The following is a 22,202-nucleotide window of genomic DNA, read 5'->3' on the forward strand; positions in this document are numbered from 1 at the left end:
TCAAAATAAATAAATAAAACTTAAAAAAAAAAAAAAGAATGTATCTTGGCCCATCTTGCTGTGATCATGTCCCATAAATTTGTTCTTTATGGTTAAGCCAGGATTCTCTGCAGCTCTCCACTCCTCACTTCAACAGATGTCTACTGCAGTGAAGCAGTTCACAATGACAACCCCACAGCAAGGCCATCTCTGCATGGGCTCAGCCCAGAGGACTCCCTGACAACATTTTAAAATTAGAGGGCCCACGTGACCACTCAACTCTGAACACACAAATAACCCATGAGTCTAACAACAACACAAAAATTTACATTATACCATTATTTATAATACTGAATAACTAAAAACCCAAATGTTCAACAATTGGGCAAGAATTAAATAAACAATGACATATTCAAATGATGGAATACAGTAAAGGTACCTAAATGTTTTTAATGTCATGAAATACGCTTATGATAAGTGTTGAGCAAAACAATGATATAAAATTATTATGGAATAATTTCAAATAAAACAACGGGTGATAGGGATTATGTGAAATATCTTCTGCATCATTACCCTTTTTCATACTTCCCAATCATTTTTTTCACAAATATGAGTAATTTTCAAAAGCAGAAAAAAAATAAAGTTTGTTTTTTAAAGAAAATAACATTTAAAGATGTTTAATAGGCATAAGGACCTTCCTGCTTCCCCACTCCCCAGTATCCCACAATACAAAAAATAATTGGTGTATGGTGATGAATTTTTTCTTTTCCTTACATGCATTAAGAAGTCTAATGAGGGGCGTCTGGATGGTTCGGTTGGTTAAGCATCCGACTTCAGCTCAGGTCATGATCTCACAGTTTGTGGGTTTGAGCCGTGCATTGGGCTCTGTGCTGATGGCTCAGAGCCTGGAACCTGATTCAGATTCTGTGTCTCCTTCTCTCTCTGCCCCTCCCCTACTCACGCTCTCTGTCTCTCAAAAAAGTGAATAAACATTAAAAAAATTAAAAAAGAAAAAAAGAAGTCTAATGAAACTGAGCCCTATTTTTACTCTGCCCACAATATGGGCCTTTGATTTGAGTCACTCGTATCAGACAAACCAGCTTCAGAACCTAGTCAGAAAGCTCAGAGGAACTGCTCTGGAATCTTCCTTCCAATGCTGCATTGAATGATTTTTCCTTCTCTCACATACAAGCTGGGACGTTCACACAGCACTCACACTACAGGAAAGTTTTTCTCACAATTCTCCTCTAGTCTAAGACAGTTCCTCTAACCAAACTCCTCAGGCCTACCTTCAGAGAGACAGGGCCCCCAGTTTCAAACAGCTGTTCTTTCAATACAAATGCTTTCAACATAGCAGAAGAGCCTGAATCTTTTTCACTCTTTCTTTCTCAAATCAGCTGCCACACTTAAACTGGTTTCCACTAACCGCTGCTTATCGCTACTTTGAACAAAAGCGTCATGGTAAGAGCACGGAATGTCCTTCCTATTATTCATCGAAGAGCTTGTGTCAATTATAAGGCAAGTGGGAAAGTATCAGCAAGAAGACACTGACACCCTCTCCTTCAGGATCTTTAGATTGCAGCATAAGACGTTACCAGTTCACACAGAAAATTCTGTAACAAATTATTTTTTGAAGGCAGAAGAAGAAAAGCAACCATCTGAACAATATTAAGACAAAATGTTTAACTCAAGGCTTGAAGTTCTAGAGAATTCATTTCTAAATCTACACATTGGGGGACTTCCAGTAAGGCAAGGAAAGAGGAAGAAGCTTAATAAAATTAACTTTGAGTGTACTTCAGTAAGTTACGTTGCAGGATTAATGTGCAGGCCTTAAAGAAGTAAGCTAGGCGGCCCCAGTAAAGGCTTGGGGATTTTATGGTCTTCCCATCACTAGCTGTGAAAGACAGCATGCTAATTTAAAAAAAAAAAAAAAAAAAAGGAAAAGAGAAGGTGCTCTATTTTCTCAAATCATTACGGTAGGCCAGGCTTATGAGCTGGAGCTGAGAGTAGGCCTCCCTTACTCCTGTATTTGCTTTATTATTTTCAACGCATCATAAAATGAGAACATTACACATTTGTTTTTTGGGTGAGGAGAAATGAAATGGTGCCTGAGGGATCCAGTTCTAAGTCTTTCAGATTAAGAAATTTCTTTTTGAAAGTTCTGACTTGAAATTAAGAAAAAAAAATCAACAAAGTATTCTCCAGTTGGGCTTATGAAATCCAATACTTTCTAAATAAACCATATCCTATATGCATTCAAAAGCAAACCAGAATACCCATAAGAAATATACAAACTGGGTGGGGAAAAGAGGGCTATGGTCAACAAAAACAGTCAGAGAACTATTTAACATTACTGGAAAACGAAAAGCAGCAGCGATATTAAAGTCTTATTACTACCCAGTGACATGTTACAAAGGCGGGATTCCAGGGCAAGTTTCAGCCACACACGAGGGAGGATGGGGGGAGGGGGAGCAAGGGAGAGGAGTGCTGGACAAACTGAAGACAACCGCCAGGCAACCTTACACTGATGGATGGCCACAGCTGAAGGTAGATTTGGCTCATCTCTGGGGTTTTCCACTGGGAAGGGACCTGCAGTTCAGCCATCAATGGACCAGCATCCACAAAGCCTGTGGGGAAATACGGGAGCCAGAAGAGTGGGGTAGGGAAGGAGAAAGTTTGGAAAATGGAAGAGTCAAATACAGTAGCAAAATGTTGTAACTATTAAACATGAGGCTTCAAAAAATGCATAGATGTACCTCGAAATGGACTGGCTGAAAAGAACTGGTACTTTGGGAAGCAGTCTGATACGCTTTTTAGAATACCAAATTACACTTTAATTACATCTGTGAATTGTACCTGCCAAGAGGAAATTAATTTTGGGAGGAAAGAGAAGAACAATGAAATCTGCAATTTTTATAGATGGTAACTTTACTCAGAGTCCCTTACCCCGTCGCCTCTGCGGAAAATAACAGCCTGAAGAGAAATATACTCACACTCTACTGAAAACCTTTGCTGGCCTAGTTCCACCAATTCCATTAATGTAGCAGGGGCCCAAAGGCAGGTGACCTGATTGACAAAAAAAGCCCTTCTAGAAAGTGCCAAACTTCTATCTTGTAACTCATTAAACATTTTATAATCAAGAAGAAAACTACTAGCAGTACCTTGGAAAGCTCTGCCTTTAAATGGAACAGCGGCAACCTTCCTTAGAAGACAAAAAATACTTTTCAGGTCCAGCATAGAAGAAAGTGGATCAGGTGATCTCACCTCCCTCCCCCAGTGCTAACCTATCTGAAGCTGTGGGGGGAAAACCCCAGACGAACCAATAACACTAGTTAAAATGATGTGTAGCACAAGGAAAATTAGCTCCACTGCAATTACTTTAACTGTCAAGGAAAGTCTCATCTGCACCATGTTAGAAGGCTGAAATCCTTAAAACTTTCTTTGTACATCTTACGTGTTATTGACTCAAGTCTTTCAGTTGTAGATGAGACAAGCTTAGTGTATGTATATACACACACACACACACACACACACACACACACACACACATACACACACACACAATCATGCCCAACACTTCCCAGGATCGACAGGGTGGGAACTTATTTTCTGAGTACCCAAACTGATAAACTGCTCCTAGAGCGAAAAATAGCGAAATACAGATTCAACAGAAGCCAATTTTCCTGGTCACACATCCTAATTATATAGGATGCCAGCTCAATAACTGAGTTGTTACGTTACTTCCTGGGACTAATTATTTTTTCAGCAACCGTTAAGATTCTTTAGAAGCACACAAGGTCGTATCTGCCTGAAAACACTTATCTCTTGTCCAAAGTAACTCAACTATTTACCTATAAAGAGAAAGAATAACATCTTGGAGATTTTTTTTAAGTGCCCCTGTGCCTTGCCTGTTTCCACTTGGATCCTACCCCTGCTCCACTCTGTCAGTGGGACCTACATCTCCCAGGCTCCCTTGCCAACCGATTTCTGGGTAAGTTCCATCAATGGGAGGCACCGATGAGGGTAAGAGGGAGGAGGAAGAGGGAAGCCAGGGTAATGCTCTCTTACGGGGTCACAGTTCCAGCTGCACCACACAGCTTTGCTTTCTGTGCGTCTAGCTTACGCCAGATAGCTCAGACTTCCGGCCTTTGGTGACACGAGCACCTTCTCATTTCCTTAGGGGCACAGTAGCTCCCAGGTGTTGCTAATATCTGGGTTGCCTCACCAGCCCATTTACTTGCTAACCTTTTATATCATCCATTATGTATGTTACTATTACGTATGTTAGATCCCCTCTGCTTGTACTACCTACAGTGGTTTCTGTTTCCCTGACAGGTCCCGGACTTTAAAATATATTTTAAAACTTAACTTTCTTAAGAATTAAACAACTATTCAGATAATCTGTAAAAGATTTCTTCTAATAAGAAACAAAGGATTTATAATGACAAGATCAATTCATTCATTCAAACAAATATTTACTAAGAGCTACATCTATGCCTGCCCCTGTAGAAATTACATTCTAGTGGACATGTTAATTGTGGCACATTATAATTTTTTAAAATGTATCAATATAGGAATATTTCTTTAACAATAGAGGAATTTGGTAAAAGTGAATTAACTTTAAAGTGTTCTACTCTACATAGATTGGTTCCTACCTTTTCAGTGTGGTAAGCTGAACTGTCACATTCCAGGGCCAATACAGAACTTCTTCAAAATTAGTATCTACATAAACTGGCCACTTGCTCAAACAGAAGTACAACTGTGATAAGGATTTAAGCAGACACAATAACAGAAGTTAGGCACTGTATGCTCAGAATGTAACACATGTGTGTGCGTTATGCAGATTCTTTCTTGGCGTCTTTATTACGGGGGAATATCATTTGAAGGAATCAAGTCTGAGTCCATTGAACAAGTCACTTTATCCCGTGTCTATGGCATAGGTAGGTTCCATCAACATAACATACAGAGCCAACTGCAATGTGCATAATGAGTAAAGTGTTGCAGTCACCAACTGCATGACATCATTTCCAAGAGGGAATTTTCAGGCAGAAGAATAGGAACAGACAATGACTCATGTGGTGAACAGTTATATAGACAACTGTGCCCAAGAAAGCTGCCACCTACATATCATAATGACATCAGATGAAAAATGCAGAAAGAAAGTAATTTGCTGGTTTATTGGAAAGCAATATGTTTGCTGAAAAGTGCACTGAGAGATCAGGCTGCAAGCTACCTGCTTACACCTCCTAAGCACTCAGCAACCAAGAGCACACATCAAATATTCAGCACTCTTAAACCGCTTGAGTATCTAAGCATGCTCAGCCTCAAAATCAACGTCGTCAACTCCAGAAATGACATCATATCTACTGCTGGCATTTCACTAGACTTTTCTAAGATCATTTAATGTACTCGTGAAGGCACACTTCCATATTGATCTTGTGGGCACAATATTGAGACCTTTCTTACTACTCATCAATTAGAAAACATTTCATGTCTGCAATACTTATTATTCCATTTGAGTAGCAGGTAGACTTCCAATAGTATGGGCTTCTTACACAGCAGAGGGTCTAAAGCATATCCATAATCTCAATACTATACACCAAATCAACTACAGGGCTAGGATTTTAACCTTATTGGCCCCTGACTACCTGTCAAAACCTTTATCCCTTGCCACTCCCCAACATGTAGTCAAAATATACTAGAGAATCACTCTCTCTCTCTCTCTCTCTCTCTCTCTCTCTCTCTCTCTCACACACACACACACACACACACACACACACACACACACACCCTACTTTGGAAGCTTTGCACATTCCATTTTCCTCTGCTTAGAATGCAAAGTCCCCTAAATTCACCTAGCAAAGTCATGCTTATCATTCAAGACACAGCCTACACAGCCTTTGAAGTCATGACTTCCTGAGGCGGACTTGTTTGCTTTCTCCAGTCTTTCCTTTCTCCCTGCACACAGTGCCATCATGATAATACTACATTGCATCATTATCAGTTTACACATCTGCTTCCCCATTCAACTGTGTAATCCTTCAGACCAAAGGCCCTAGCTCTGAATCTACCACATATCCTGGTACAGTGTCTGACGCAAAGTAAGTGCTTAGAAATATTTTCAGAAAGAATATATATGGTGTGGATTTGAGGTTTGCAGAGTTCCGCCTAAATGATAAGGTATTTTGTACCCTATCCCACTGCCTCCGAATGTTATTTAAAGGACAAGGAGAACAAATAGGAAAGCATCTCCCAGGGAACAGGCTTAACAAGTTGATATTAAAAGACAGTCTAATGAGGATTTTGATAAATTACTTTCAGTGTAACTGTGTCAACCCAGCCATGACTGTTAGAGTTAAGGTGCATTTGCTGTAAAAACCCAGAAACTTATTTGATCTTGGCCGGAGAAGAGTGTTTAACAACTAGAGATGGACACAAAACTTCTTCTGTTGTCTAGATTTGATGGAATTTTTTTAACCTCTCAAAAGGTGTCACAAATATAGGTAAAATAGTTAAAAACTGATAGGAAAGTTCATGTTCTAAAAAATGCTACTTAACAAGCAATGACTTAACTATCAACACAAAACAAATATAAAGCAAAGCCAGAAATTAATTTACTGGAGTTAAAATTTAGGACTACTTTAGAAAATCTCTACGTAAAGTTCCCTGGTCTAATCTTTCATACAATTTTGAAGAGTGAGGAAAAATTCCGAGACCATCCTCAAGGGTACCATAAAGTACATTTGCAAAAATGCCAGAACCCCCATATATAGGAAATGGTTTTGGCTTAAAGACTAGGGAATTATTGAGTGAGTCATTCTAACCATGGCTTCCAGTCACCAGAGTATTTAAGGGCATAAAATCAGAAAGTGAAACAACTAAAACCAAGGCCGCATCAATCAGACCAGCAATGGTGATAGCAAGTGATGCTTACATTTGTGGAACATTTATTTTACCAGGCACTTTCATTTTTCAAATGAGGAAAATTCAGGGCAGTGCTGAAGGCCACAAAGCTAAAATAAGAGTGAAGGAGTTTAATTGGATGTTTCAACATCAAGTCTGCGGCCCCTTCCATTCCTATACTTCTTTACCACCTGAAATGTGGTAAATATGTGCTATGGACAGACCTAGGACATTTTCTAAAATGACTTCAACAAGAGCAGATGTTTCCAAATCACTTAGGCATATCTTTGAACTTAATCAAAATATCCTAGGTATCACCTTAGAAAACACCTGGAGAGAATGAAGAAGCTCCTGAATGTGCACGGACAGAGCACCTGCATGCTGTCCATATTATACTACTGATTGAAAATGAACTGTAATATTACTCCCTGCGTGAAAGCTCTGAAAAAGCATATAATTAAATGTAGTTGCTTGTAGGGTGCTTGGCTGGCTCCGTCAGAGGAGCTTGTGACTCTTGATCTTGGGGTCGTAGGTTCAAGCCCCACACTGGGTACAGAGATTACTAAAAGAAGTAAACTTTCAAAAAAGTAGTTGTTTGTGTATATATCATCTCTCAAAAATCACATAAGGTATTATCAAAAGTGGTTACTTCGAGGAAGGGAAAATGGTGGCTAAAGGATCAGGGATTATTTATTTTTCATTTTTTAAACATTTATTTATTTTTGAGAGATGGAGACAGACAGAACATGAGCAGGGGAGGGGCACAGATAGAGGGAGACACAGAATCTGAAGCAGGCTCCAGGTTCTGAGCTGTCAGCACAGAGCCCAACGTGGGGCTAGAACTCATGAACCACCAGATCATGATCTGAGCCAAAGTCAGTGCTTAACTGGCTGAACCTCCCCCCCACCCCAGGTGCCCCAAGGGATCAGGAATTCGAATACAACTTTTTCTGTCTACGGCCACACCACCCTGAATGCACCTGGATCTAGTCTGATCTCAGAAGCTAACCAGGGTTGGGCCTAGTTAGTAGTTGGATCGAAGAATACAACTTTTTCTTGTACATATTTGCCTTTGAAGCTTTTACATTTTGAACCACAGGACAGTGATATCTCTTAAATTTAAAAGTATAGGGGCTTCTGGGTGGCTCGGTCGGTTGAGCTTCCAACTCTCAATTTCAGCTCAGGTCATGATCCCAGGGTTGTGGGATGGAGCCCTGAGTTGGGCTCCACGTTGAGCGTGGAGCCTGCTTAAGATTCTCTTTCTCCCTCTGCCCCTCTTCCCCGCTTACACTCTCTTTCTCTCACAAAAACACAAAATTTTAAAAATAAAATAAATTTAAGAACATATAATGGAAACTGGAACAGAAGCAATGGTTAGGTAATTCAAGGTAAAACATTTCAGAGACAGGATGCAGCAGAAGGGGAAAGTACCAAATATTACAAAGTTTCTGTCAAACTCCAGAATTCCATGTGGTATTTCACAGTCTGTAGTAAATATTCCACAAGACCATCAAATCTCTTCCATTTTAATTCTCTGCTCATTAAAAAGCTCTTAATTTTTTTAAAAAATTTGATACTGAGAGAATAACGTCCCATTAGTGGAAACAGGTATTCAGGTCATGACAAAGATCCTTACATGGTAAGTAAGATAGTGTCTAGTTTAAACCAGTCTCTGAAGAGGTTGATTAGTAGGAGTCATTCCAGGGCCACTGACTATGGAACTACAGAGTTAAGATTAAGCCTTGGACTAGTACAACCCCACAAGGTTCTATCCAAAAATGGGACCCAGCCTCAACTGAGTAGAGCTACCATTGGCATATCTGGAATTTTTAGTAAGCTTGTCCTTTGTTCTATCACTACTTAAATCAGTCCAAAAATTTACCCAAAAGGTCACAATATCCTTGGGTGAGGAGGAAACCATATCTTTGGACCTAAAAGTAAGTCAAAGCACTTTTTAAAAGGTAGTAACAAAGCAGCTTCCTTTGCCACACAGGAATCACTTCAGTGCCTTAGAAGTCCCAGAAACTGGTGAGTCTTGTGTTCAAGAGAGTTAAAAATCTCAGGACCAACAAAGCTCATACTATGTAAAGAACACACATGCTTGTTTTCTACTCTGGTGTTCACATTACATATCTAAAGATAGTAACACCCTTAAGCAAGTATAAGATTTTAAACAGAAGAGCCATTACCAAAGGGTTGTTTTAGAACATCACAAAAATACCTGCTCATAGGTCTGCAGCCCAGGGCTATATTATGTGATTTAATATTAATGGATTAGTAATCACTCACCAAGTTCTGTATAGTTAGCTCTCAATTTCTAAGTAAGAAACAACATGAGACATAGGGACAAATAAACTCAGATCTGAATCTCATTTTCCAAACCCAATAGTTTTTAAATACCTCCTCCCACTACATGTATTTTTTTACCAGAGCTAACAGGTAACTTAATCTCCTGATATAAGTGTCTCTTCCATGGACACTTCCATGGAAGTGTCAACTTCCATGACCCGGTAGTTGTCTACATGATCATTATGGAAACCAAAATGAGGAAAGAGGAGGAAAATGAGTGACAAAGATTGAAAGAGTGGAAGGAGCTAGATTATTCACAAAATGGATAAACTGAGGCTTCATCAATGTGTAATTTAACTGAATTGAGAGATGACTTGGGGCGCCTGGGTGGCTCAGTCAGTTAAATATCCGACTTTGGCTCAGGTCACGATCTCACAGTCTGAGTTCGAGCCCCGCATCAGGCTCTGTGCTGACAGCTCAGAGCCTGGAGCCTGCTTCAGATTCTGTGTCTCCCTCTCTCTCTGCCCCTCACCTGCTTGCACTCTGTCTCTCACTTTCAAAAATAAATAAACATTTTAAAAAATTAGAAAGATGACTGACACCTTGTCATTACATGTCTACTACAATGGCCAAGTCACTGAAGCCACTAAGCCAAAATGTGAACCTAATTTGTGATAAGAAATCAGTTCAGGAGGCAGAATTCTACCATTAATAGCAGTTAAGAAAGTTCACAAGCCAGTAGTTACTAGTTCTCATTAAGAATTAACTAGTATTTCATTACCTGATCCCCAGTAATGCTATTAAGAAAGAGTAGTGGAAAGTTTGGGGGAAAGAAGTGATGAATCAAGCTCTCTCTTCCATATGCTATATTTCATTGGAATATGAGTAAGTATGAGTAGTAGGAGAAATGGGGGGTTGAAAGCAGTACTAATCATCAAAATGGCATCTGACTCCCCAAATGTAGCAATGCTCACTCTCGTGGGTTGCTTCACTGTGACTCCAGATCTGTCAACTAAGGACATAAGGGAATGTGAGTAAAGCCAGGAGATACACTCCTAAATTTTAAACTGAATCTTCCAGTAGATCTAGGACAAGATTTAACAAGAGTCAACTATAAGAAATTAACCTACTCAATATAAATTGACTCTAAAATACTTTTTTTTTTAAAGTTTATTTATGTTTCGAGAGAGAAAGCACCAGCAGAGGAAGGCAGTGAGAGAGGGGGAAGAGAGGATGCAAAGCTGGCTCTGCATTGATAGCAGAGAGCCTAATGTGGGTCTTAAACCCATGAACTGGGAGATCATGACCTGAGCCGAAGTCCACCACTCAATCAACTGAGCCACCCAGGCTCCCCGATTCTAAAATACTTTTTAAAGCAAATTCTTGCTACAGCAAAAATTCAGGAAAGAGGTCTGGGGACCTTTTTCCTAAGAGCACATGCCATTTATCTATTAGCAGAGGGCATTAAAATATACTACTAGGTATTTAAATCTATGTGTCCCTGTTCTCCTTTCATAACCTCATGTTTCTAAAATAAAAGTTAATTACCTAAAGGTATTAATTAGGCATGTCCTTCCTTTCTCAATATTGATAAATACAAATACATTTGAATCTTTGTTGTATACTGTGTGCCCAATATGCTATATGGCAAAGGACTGTGGTAAATCCACTGCATTATGAACAGAAGCAAATTAACAATAGCTCCCCAAATAGAACTATCCCCTTCTCCCCAAAGGGAAAAGTATTTTCCCAACTTCTCCATGTATTCCAAAGAATTCAGAAGGAAAATAAGGAAACAAAATATTTACAGAATCTCGTATCTGTACATTTTGGGTGCATACAACCAAGCTTTCACTTATAACCAAGCTTTCCTATCATACTGATTTTTAATGGGATCAAATCATGAATCTTTGAGGACACAGAAAACAAAGACTAAATGGCTTTGCCCATTTACAATGATCGCATTTCACCTTTGGAAGGGTAAGCATCATGGAACAACATATTTGATGCATCCACTGCTTCCTTCTCTCCACTGACTAAACAGGATCCTGCACTTCAGCCACAATGTGCCAGTTTCTGCCACCACACACACACACACACACACACACACACACACACACATTAGGCCTCCAACGCACTCCACGGCCAGGGCCAGGCTGTCTAGAAATCCGCACTGTGTCACTGCATAAGGCAGGTACCCACTTCACATATCCAGAAAGAAAGCTACCCATGCACTCTGACAGAGTTCAGCAAGGCTGTAAAATGACAGAAGGAGCTGCTACGCAAGTAGCGGGCAGCAACAATCACCACCTTAAAAAATTATTTAAACAGTTTTTCTACCGTCATGTCACTTCCCTCCTCCCCCTCCCTCCCTCTCTTCCTCCCCCGCTCTCTGCCTCTCCGCCCCCCCCCACCGTCTCCACACACACACACACACACACACACACTGCAGTTCCTCCTCCCCAACCCCCCCCCCCCCCCGCCCCCAGCTTTGCAAGTGGAAGGCGGTGAGCTCTGGGCTGCCTCTAAATGACAGTCGGCCCAGAACTCCTTCGGAGCCCTGACATACAGACATTCTCACCTGCACACACCACGCCACTTCCACCCCCATCATCACCGGCCCTCCCAGGCACTCACACTCGCCCTCGCAGCCTCTCCCCACATCATCCCGGCGCCGCAGAACACGCGGCAGCCTCATCAGTAAGAGTAGCACGCCTTACCATTTAACGTGATTCGGCGGCCTAAGCTCCAGAAACCCCCTCCCCACACAGGCCGACCTCCCAGGCGCGGCCGGAGGCTAGCTACACCCCGTGCCCGCCAGGAGGGATGCGCTACCTTTGGACTGGCAGTCGGCACAGAACTTGTTATCCTCCTCCAGCAGCAGGTTGGCCAGGACCGCCTGGTACCGATCCACGTCCTTCACCGACTTGCCCGTCATGGCCAGGGTGCCGGCGGGGGCAGAGGGCGAAGCGCCCTCCTCGCCCCCAGGAACCCCTGCCTCAGTTCGGAGGTGAGGACTCCGGGTCCCCCGCCCAGGGGCACCTCCTGAGCGGGGGGAAAAGCCCTCCCCCTCGGGCCGGGCCGGGCGCCCCCTTCTCTTGTCAGCCGCGCCCGCCCCCCACTCTGCAGCCCCCTCAGTGCGGCGCCCCCTGGCGGGCTCAGGGAAAGGCCCGAGTCCAGAGGAGGCTGCCGGACTAGAGACCCTCAGCCCAGGCAAACGGGGCACTCCTGGGCGCGCAGAGACGCCGCCTGGCCTGCCTGTCTGCGGGCCGTGCGTCCCGCGCCTCGGTTTCCCTGGCAGCTGCCGCCTGCTCTGCCACCACCTCCGCCGCCTACTTCCGGCAGCTCTTCCTCTCCACCTCCACCCAGCCCAGCCCGCGCATGCGCCCCGCCCTTACCGCGTCGCCCTGGGCTCTTTCCTTGGCTCCGCCTCTCAAGAACCAAGCCAGGCAGAAGTGAGGGGCGGAGCTTGTGGTGGGCGGAGAGAGGACAGGGCACGCCCCCTAAGTGTCCTTGGAAAAGAATGAATGGAGCCTGGCAGAAAGCTAGTGGAGGGAGTGGAAGAAAGAGAAGGGAAACAATTAACATTTGCTGAGTTCTTACTATGTGCCAGGCTCTGTGCTAAGTGCTTTATATGAATTATCCCAATATAATCCTCAAAACAAACGTCTCTATGAGTTAAATATTTATCATTCTTATGTAACCTGAGGGTTGTGGCTACTCCAAAGTCGTCCAGCTTATTCTTTTCTTCAACAGCCAAATGGAGGGCCCAAGCCCCTAATCCACCATAAGGGGGACAGCACATCTTCCCCCACGTTTTCAGAGGATTCTGGTCACCTCTCACTGGTCCCACTGAATTCTGGGTTCCCCTGTTCATTAGATTTCCTGCCATCTTTGGACATTGTTTGCCTAGATACTTTTTTTCATTTCTTAAATCCTCCCCAAACAGTGCTGTTTTGTGCAGCAGACTTTCACTGAAGGTTATTTGGGGGGATGTGGTGGAGAGGAAGGGTGATTACAGCAAAACAAATGGGGAACTACTTAAAATGACTATTAACCGCCCTCACTACACAGAACTTCTCCACAAAAGTCTCTTTCTTTAGGGATCCACCTGCTACCTGCCAAGTGTTTTCATTCATTCATTCACTCAGCAAATTGTTACTGAGAAACTTCTAAGTATCAGGCACTGGACTAAGGGAAAGGGAACAACATGATCCAATTAGTAGTTTTAAAAGATCACTCTGGCTGCGGTGGGAAGAATGGACTGGGGAAGCTGGTAAGACCAGATTCTCATAGTTCTCTCTAGTGAAACCCTCTCCTCCATCTCTTTACTTTCTCCCAAGCCCAGGCTTCCCTCAAAACTTTCATCTCATCAGTAGAAAACCAACACTTTATATTTATTGATCAAAACTATTTACTTGTCAGGTGCCTGGATGGCTCAGTTGGTTAAGCATCCAACTTGAGCTCAGGTCATGATCTCACAGTTCATGAGTTCAAGCCCCACATGGGACTCTGCACTGACTGCTCAGGGCCTGGAGCCTGCTTCAGATTCTGGGTCTCCCTCTCTCTCTGCCCCTCCCCTGTTTGTGCTCTTTTTCTCAAAAATAAATGAACATTTTAAAAAAACCCACAAAAACATTTACTTCGCTGTCTAATCCTCTTCTCTTCTCTTCTCTTCTATTTGTGCTTAGGAGACTTGACTTTCATAAACACATAACTTTTTCCTAAACAAAATCTCAGTTCTTTCTCTGGAAGGAATTCTGCCTTTCTCCTAAGCTAATTAAGCTAATTTTCTCAACCTGAATGAGCTTGTAATAATTTTTCAACTTATTTAACTTTTCTGACATTAACATGTGGTTTTTTAATGTTATGTATTTTTGAGAGGGAGAGGGAGACAGAGGGCGAGTAGGAGAGGGGCAAAAGAGAGGCGGAGACACAGAATCCAAAATGGGCTCCAGGCTCTGAGCCGTCAGCACAGAGCCTGATGCGGGGCTTGAACTTACCAGAGGTGAGGTCACATCTGAGCAAAGTCAGATGCTTAACTGACTGAGCCACCCAGGCACCCCAACACGTGTTTGTTTTTTTTATCTGTGTTTATTGGGGCCCTTAGGTGGCTCAGTCGGTTCAGCATTGGATTTCAGCTCAGATCATGATCTCCTGGTTCATGGGTTAGAGCCCTGCATCAGGCTCTGTGCTGACGTCTCAGAGCCTGAAGCCTACTTTGGATTCTGTGTCTCCCTTGCTCTATCTCCCACCCCGCTCGCACTCTGTCTCTCCAAAGTAAACAAACATTTAAAGAAAAAAAATTTTAAGTCGTATTTATTTATCATGAGTAGGACAGAGAGAGAGAGCATGAGCAGGGGAGGGGTGGAGAGAGGATCCCAAGCAGGCTCCACAGTGTCAGCACAGAGCCCAACACAGGGCTCAGACTCACAAACCACGAGATCAGGACTCCAACCGAAATCAAGAGTGAGATGCTTAACCGACTGAGCCACCCAGGCGCCCCTAACATGTGTTTTATAAACGAGCAAACTGAGGCTTAGAATAATGAACTCTCTCATCCAGTGAGTAGCAGAGCTGGGATTTTTAATGTAGATCTCTGTAATTCCAGATAGTAGTGCCAGGTTTTGCTTATGTTATTTTTTTATAATCCTCAGAAAAACCCATTAAGGTAGGTATTACCGTAATCATGTTCAAGAAATGATGAAACAGAGGCTCAAGTTGATGAAACAGAAGCTCAAGATTATCCCGTTAATTGTTGTAAATGTATCTTAGCTCAATCCCTCCTCATCTCCATCCCTTCACTATGCAAATAGCCGTCCTGCCTTAGTCTAACCCTAAGTTTCAATTTCAATGAGAGCTTTCTCAATAGCAAATCTGATTGAGTCATACCCTCTTGCTTAAAAATCCTTTAGTGGCTCTCCATCATCTATGACAGCACTTCTCAAAATTTGCCATCTAGTGAGAGACTACATAGTCTGGTGGTTAAGCTCACAGGCCACAGGACCAGAATGGGTAGGTTTAAATCTTCAGCTTCACCGTTTACTGTCTGTGTGACTTTGATCAGGTTACTTAGCCTGTCTGTACCTCAGTTATTTCATCTATTAAATGGGAATGATAATAATATTAATAGGACCTATTTCGCAGAATTGTTATGAGGCTTAACTAATGCCTGCAATATATATTTTTTAATGTTTTATTTATTTATTTATTTTTGAGAGAGAGAGCACAAGCGGGGGAGGGACAGAGAGAGAGAGAGAGAGAGGGACACAGAATCTGAAGCAGGCTCCAGGCCCTGAGCTGTCAGCTCAGAGCCCGATGCGGGGATCAAATCCTGAGATCATGACCTGAGCCAAAGTCCAATGCCTAACTGACTGAGCCACCCAGGCACCCCGTGCCTGCAATATATTTGGAACGGCTCTTGCCACAAAGTGAGTGATAGACAATTAATTCTCTTCACTAAATATTTCTGGCTTTCTGCCTTCCGGGCTCATGGTAGGATTTTCTTTCTTGGCTCTCTTATGGTTGGTTGTGGCCAACGAGTTTGAGCAAAGAGGATATGTGTCACTTCATGTCCAAATCATTTATTTGCTGCTTTGAGACTCCTCTGATTCTCTTTCCCCCTGGCATGGCAACCATCAGCCTTCATGATGGTGGTTGTCTCAGTTCAGAATGCCATAATGGAATATCATAGATCGGGTGGCTTATAAACAACATAAATATATTTCTCACAGTTCTGGAGACTGGGAAGTCCAAGATCAACATACCAACAGATTTCATGTCTGCTGAAAGCCCACTTCCTGGTTCATAGACAGTGACTTCTTGTTGTATCCTCATGTGGCAAAAGCTGCGAGTGCTCTCTGGGATCTCTTTTATTTATTTATTTAACAAAAATTTTTAAACATTTTTATTTATTTTCAAGAGACAGAGAGAGCCAGAGCGAGTGTGGGGGATGGACAGAGAGAGAGGGAGACACAGAATCCGAAGCAGGCTCCAGGCTCTGAGCTGTCAGCACAGAGCCTGACACAGGGCTCAAACTCGTGGACTGCGAGATCATGACCTGCCAGAGTCGGTCACTTAATCAACTGAGCCACCCAGGCACCCCTCTGGGATCTCTTTTGTAAGGGCACTGATCCCATTTATGAGGGCTCCATCCTCATGACCTAATCACCTCCCAAAAGCCTCACTTCCTAATACCATCACATTGGGATCTCAACGTATGAATCTGAGGAGGTAAACATTCAGTCCTGAATTCCAGAGGGGCTAATAAGCAAGAGCCCTCTGTCAACACACAAAGGAAGCTAGGTAGCATGAACAAGAAATGAGTCTTCTTTCTGTCAAACCACTGAATTTTGTTTGTTTACCATGGCATAACCTACCTATTTTTTTTTAATCCTTATTTATTTTTGAGAGACAGAGCATGAGCAGGGGAGGAACAGAGAGAGAAGGAGACAGAATCTGAGGCAGGCTCCAGGCTGTGAGCTGTCAGCACAGAGCCCAACGTGGGGCTCAAACCCACAAACTGTGAGATCGTGACCTGAGCTGAAGTCGGACGCTTAACCGACTGAGCCACCCAGGCACCCCATAATCTATCTATCTTAACAGATACATCAAGTATTTGTTATTATTATTATTATTATTATTATTAGAGGAAAGTGAATGCATATCCCAGGGTCTGAGGATATGGCTAAAGCAAATTTCTTCTCTTCCCAAGTACAGATTTTGTTTTTGAAGTCTTGAATTTTACCTTGACAATTCTTACAAAACAGTTCCCTTTATTCCATAATATGATTGTGTTATTTTATCATAAAAGTGATTCACATTAGTTACCACCAGAGAGAAGAGCTTCCTAACTGTCTCAGTGGCTGCTGAACCAAGTTTGGTCACCTTGTATCTGTGGATTTCAAAAAACTGGGATGAATTGGAGAAACCTAACACCACATATCATGCTTGACTTCCAGATGGTTTCTCTCCTTCGTCTTTATATCTGAGTATTTTGAAAACCCAACTCTTAGAAATAAGAGGACTAAACAGAAACTTTTTAAAACTGTTATATTATAGTAACCACTGTGACAAAATGCCCAGAATACTACCAAAAAGGTGGTATGGTGAATATTTTGGGACTACTGCTATTGGAAATTTTCATTAGTGTATCATCATCTTGTTAAGAGGTCAAATCTTGAGTCATATGTTGAACTAAACCAGCTTCTTTATTTATTTATTTTTTAACGCTTATTTATTTTTGAGACAGAGAGAGACAGAGCATGAACGGGGGAGGGTCAGAGAGAGAGGGAGACACAGAATCCGAAACAGGCTCCAGGCTCTGAGCTGTCAGCACAGAGCCCGACGCGGGGCTCGAACTCACGGACCGTGGGATCATGACCCGAGCCGAAGTCGGCCGCTTAACCGACTGAGCCACCCAGGTGCCTCAGAACTAAACCAGCTTCTAATCCACTGGTCAGTCACTTTACCTAAATAGGGTACTACTCATAAAATGACTTTCATTAAGAAAGTTGGATAATTATGTTCCCCCACTTTACTGCTAGCTCTGTTCTATTTGTCACATGTAAATAAATGAACTAAGGGTCTCAAATAAACTCATAGTCCTTCCAATCAACTCTTTTCAACGAACCCTCAAACTTTTTTCTTAGTGTAGAGAATTTGTGACATTTGAAAGCCTCCCCTGCCTTACAGTGGATTGAGTGTTCAGCCTTGAATACATATGTCTGCTGCACAAGCCAACTCTTTGAGCCCTGGGGTTGAGCTACATGACCCTCCTCTCCTCTTCCAGTTCCTATGTGTCAATTTCCACAGCCTGACACTCTTGGAAGAGCATCAGTTTTCCACAGCTAATGGAGCCCACTGTGAGAATACTGGTGTCCCTGTCAACTTCTTGATGCTCACAGCACCAAGACTTCTCCGGATTCTAGGCAATCCCTTGCAAAGACAGAGAGAGTGGCTTCTCCCTACCTCTGGGTCACACATTGTCATTTAGGCCCCAGATCTCTTGTGTAGTCTCATAGTCTTTGTTAAAGACAGCTTGGCTGGCATTTGAACCTCTCCCTCTAACCTGGGGGCTCAGGCCCATCACCAGAGACCCGAGGACCCTGGTGGGCCCATTGTTCATGCCATACTAACCTACCACTTTCTTCAGAACAATTTGTGCCCCTTACTTCTACTGAACGTCTCCCTCTTCCCTCCTCGCCCCTAGTTTCACAATATAACTGCCCATTACTATCAACCAGCACAGATTCCAGGAGAGGAGACAGAGCTGTCTGTATTAGCAGTGTCTGAATCCCAGCCTAACTCACCACCATTGCAATCTTGCTTCATTGTCCACAGATGCATAATAATGGCCAAACATCACACATGAGCCGTTGCGCTGCACCTCTGTAATGATGTAGGAGAGTGGGCACCTGTACCCATATTTCTTACATTTTCAGGGCTGAGGAAGGACAGAGCAAGTATACCTGGCCTGGGCCTACTTTGGGGCCCTGTTGTATAATGATAGGAACTCACCCCTCACCACATAGCAGAACACTGGGGGGAAAGACAGGATCTTAAGCTTCCAGGAAGGAAAAAAACAAGTCACATAAAAAGCATCAGGAATCAAAATGGCACAGAGTTCTCGACAGCAATTCTGGAAGCCAGGAGACAACGGAACATTGCCTCCAAAATTCTGAGACAGAAGAGTTGCCAACCCACAATTCCATACCAGCCAGAGTGTTACTCTAGAGGCAGTTTTGAACAGAGAGACTCTCAGATACACTAGATTTCAAACTTTTACCTCCAGTGCTGGCTCTGTTGGCCTTTCCACGTCCACTTTACTCTTAGCCCTGCTGTGTGCCCCCCAGGTGCAGCGTAAGGCATCAGTGCAACTCCAGGGCAGGCTGGCTTCAGCCAATGGGAGGCATTCTGAGGGAAATCAGAGGGCAGCGGTGGAGGGAGGTTGAATAATTTTCTCTACTCCCTCCCTGCTGGCTGAGCCAACACACCGTAAATGACAGCGAGAGTCTTGTGAGCGTGACCCTCTCCCACAGCTGTGGCCTTTCTGAGAATACCCTCTCCTCTTGCCCTTTTAGGCTTTCTGCTGTTGCTCGCCCCAAGGTACATCACGCTCCTCATTGGTGTTTTTAACCCTGCCCATGCTTCTTTCAACTGTCTTCAATTGCCTCTTTTGCATCAGCCATATGCTTCCTCTTGGAACCCAAACCAGTTCTCCTCCTGTGCACACTTTGTCAAAAACGACAGAGTAAACCCGGGAAAATGGAAAACACCAAATCCTGAAAGCAAAGCATTTAGCACAGGAAAAAGATAAAGGTCATTCCCAGTGTGCTGATGAAGGGAAATTCCAGGGTGATGGTTATGCAGAATGCCTACTCCTGATTAGAGGCGTAAGACAAACTTTAGAACAGGAAGTGCCAAGAAAAATGAAATTTACAGATGAGCTGATGTGTTGGAACTAAGAGGAAGTTCTCTTCTGTCAGAGGATGAGCGGACGAATTAATCATAGATTCACAGGAAATTTTTAAAAAATTTAAATGGGGCAGTTACGGACTCCAAGGGAAAAAAAGTTTAACCAGAAAAGAAGTGTAAGCAAGGTTCATCTATCAGTACTATTTAGCCATGCTATCACACACATCGAGCATTAATTTAACAAAATTTTGTTATTTAACTATATGGGGAAAAGGTGGGAGAGGAAGTTTATGGCATGGAAAGGGGGGGCAGAAATACGAAAAGAAATCTAAATTCTTATCTTCCATAGCAGGAAGTGAATAAACAAAGACAAAAAGGTATATAATACTAGCATAAGCATGTCATTTAGGTAAATTTGTAAATTCCGGAAGAAACATTACAAGAGTTGAGAATGTGGAGCACCTGGGTGACTCAATCGGTTGAGCGTCTGACTCTTGTTTTTGGCTCAGGTCATGGTCTCACAGTTTCCTAGGTTCAAGCCCCATGTCAGACTCTACGCTGACCATTCACGAAGCCTGCTTGGCACTCTCCCTCTCTCTGTGTGTGTGTCTCTCTCCTGCTCGTGCTCTCTCTGTCTCTAAATAAATAAATAAATAAATGGGTTGAGAATGCTTACTTGGGAGGAGTGGGCATCAGGGTGGGTAAGGGCGGGGCAGGGCACTATCATGTGTCATTAAGTTTTACTTTGATTTTAAAATTTTTAATTAACTTAATATTTTAAAACTCCCACAATCTTACTATTATCAACAGTCATTGACACTAAGAGATGTTTCAAAATATTTCCTGTTTGGGTGCCTGGGTGGCTCAGTCAGTTAAGTGGCCAACTTTTGATTTCGGCTCAGGTCCTGATCTCACAGTTCATGAGATTCAGCCCTGCATCGCAGGCTCGGCACCCATAGTGTGGAGCCTGCTTGAGGTTCTCCCTGCCTCTCCCCTGCTCGTGCTCTCTCTCTCTCTCAAAATAAAGAAATAAACTTAAAAAAAAAAAAATTTGCTGTTGTGGCCCTTTTTACTTCATGCTAAGTTAGCCTTGGATGAGCATCCCTCTGGATTTTTCTCTCTGGCCCGCTCCACAGTGTCCAGCTCTCTGTAAGTTCAGAATGCTTTTGAATGTAGATCATGAGAAACCCAACTAACCAAAGCTTCAACAAATAGTGGTTTTCCGACAGAACGAGAATTCCAGACACAGGAGTTATTTACATGTATTCAGCTACCTGACAAGACCATCAGCATCCAGACTCTACCATTCTGTTTTGCTATCAGCAGCCTATGGAATTTTTATCCTCATGTTCAGTGGGTCTCAGAGTGTGTTCCCAGCCCAACAGGATCAGCATCACTTGGAAATTTGTTAGAAATGCAAATTCCCAGGCCTACTCCAGACCTGGGAATCAGAAACTCTGGGGGTAAATAACAGCAGTCTATATATTAAGAAGCCTTCTGGGCGATTCTGATGCACATTCAGATTTGAGAACCATGGTGCCTGCGAATCATCTCGTGGTCACAGAATAGTTGTCAAAGCTCCAAACATCACAGCATCGTTGAAGGCAGGAAGAGGAGAAAAGGAGTGTCTCCAATCTGACTGTTCCTTTTTTTTTTTTTTTTTTTATCAGGAAAGAAAACATTTTCTTGGAAACTCCCAATAGACTTTCCCTCACGACTCCTGGGCCAGAACTAGACTTCATAGCTCAACATCTAACTACAAAGGCAGTCAAAAAAGCGTGTATCTGGCTCTCCAGGCCCTATAGGGGGAGGCAGCAAGAGAGAAAGGGCTGGGAATGGCTGTGGTCAGCTAGAAGACAATGTCTCCCACAGGGTCTATGGTGGTCAGGGCCACAGATAACGTCATTCCTGATTCCGATCTGGAAAAGAAGCAGAAGATCTTAAAACTCATCTGCGGGGGCGCCTGGGTGGCGCAGTCGGTTAAGCGTCCGACTTCAGCCAGGTCACGATCTCGCGGTCCGTGAGTTCGAGCCCCGCGTCCGGCTCTGGGCTGATGGCTCAGAGCCTGGAGCCTGTTTCCGGTTCTGTGTCTCTCTCTCTCTCTGCCCCTCCCCCGTTCATGCTCTGTCTCTCTCTGTCCCAAAAATAAATAAACGTTAAAAAAAAAAAATTAAAAAAAAAAAAACTCATCTGCGAAAGTAGGCTTCTTACTTCCAAATTCCGAACCTGGGACATAGAAATCTTATTCTTATTGATGTTATCTGCCTCTCACGGAACAGTCGTTCTGATCATAATTCATTATGTTAAAATAATCTTTTTCCATCAGAAATGGCTAGGGGAAAGAAGAAGGGGGAAGAGAGACTAGAAACCCTGTCCTGCCACACTGGCCTAAAGGAAACTTTTTACATTTTAACATAGAGATTTGACATTGTGGCTACTTTGACACCATCAACCAAACAGCCCATCAAAACGCCCTATTTAGGTTCACATCACACACAAAAAAGAAGTGCTTAACTCTGCCTTAATAGAATTAAACACAGTTTCCAGGTAATCAAGGAGAACATTCCAGGCAGAAAGATAAGCATGCATTAGTGACAAAGGACAACTGCAAGTTG

The 22,202-nt window shown here is 43.0% G+C and overlaps 1 protein-coding gene across 4 annotated transcripts in view; it reads right to left on the reverse strand.

Moving 5' to 3' along the window:
- The window catches only part of SMAP2 (small ArfGAP2), a 54,807-nt gene extending 36,041 nt beyond the window's left edge, over positions 1 to 18,766 (reverse strand). Inside the window, exon 1 of one of the 4 annotated variants that reach the window (XM_047871469.1) lies at positions 18,691 to 18,766. Coding sequence is in view for 3 of the 4 variants with exons in the window: in XM_047871468.1 (XP_047727424.1) it covers positions 12,007 to 12,109 (103 nt within the window). In the remaining variant the exon portion in view is untranslated. Of the gene's footprint in view, positions 1 to 12,006; positions 12,533 to 18,482; positions 18,625 to 18,690 lie in introns of those variants that run through there. The other 3 variants (XM_047871467.1, XM_047871468.1, XM_047871466.1) reach the window with 3 other exon arrangements.
- Positions 18,767 to 22,202: the final 3,436 nt, after the last annotated feature.

The sequence above is a fragment of the Prionailurus viverrinus genome, chromosome C1 (assembly GCF_022837055.1).
Source record: "Prionailurus viverrinus isolate Anna chromosome C1, UM_Priviv_1.0, whole genome shotgun sequence".
NCBI classification, from domain to species: Eukaryota; Metazoa; Chordata; class Mammalia; order Carnivora; family Felidae; genus Prionailurus; species Prionailurus viverrinus.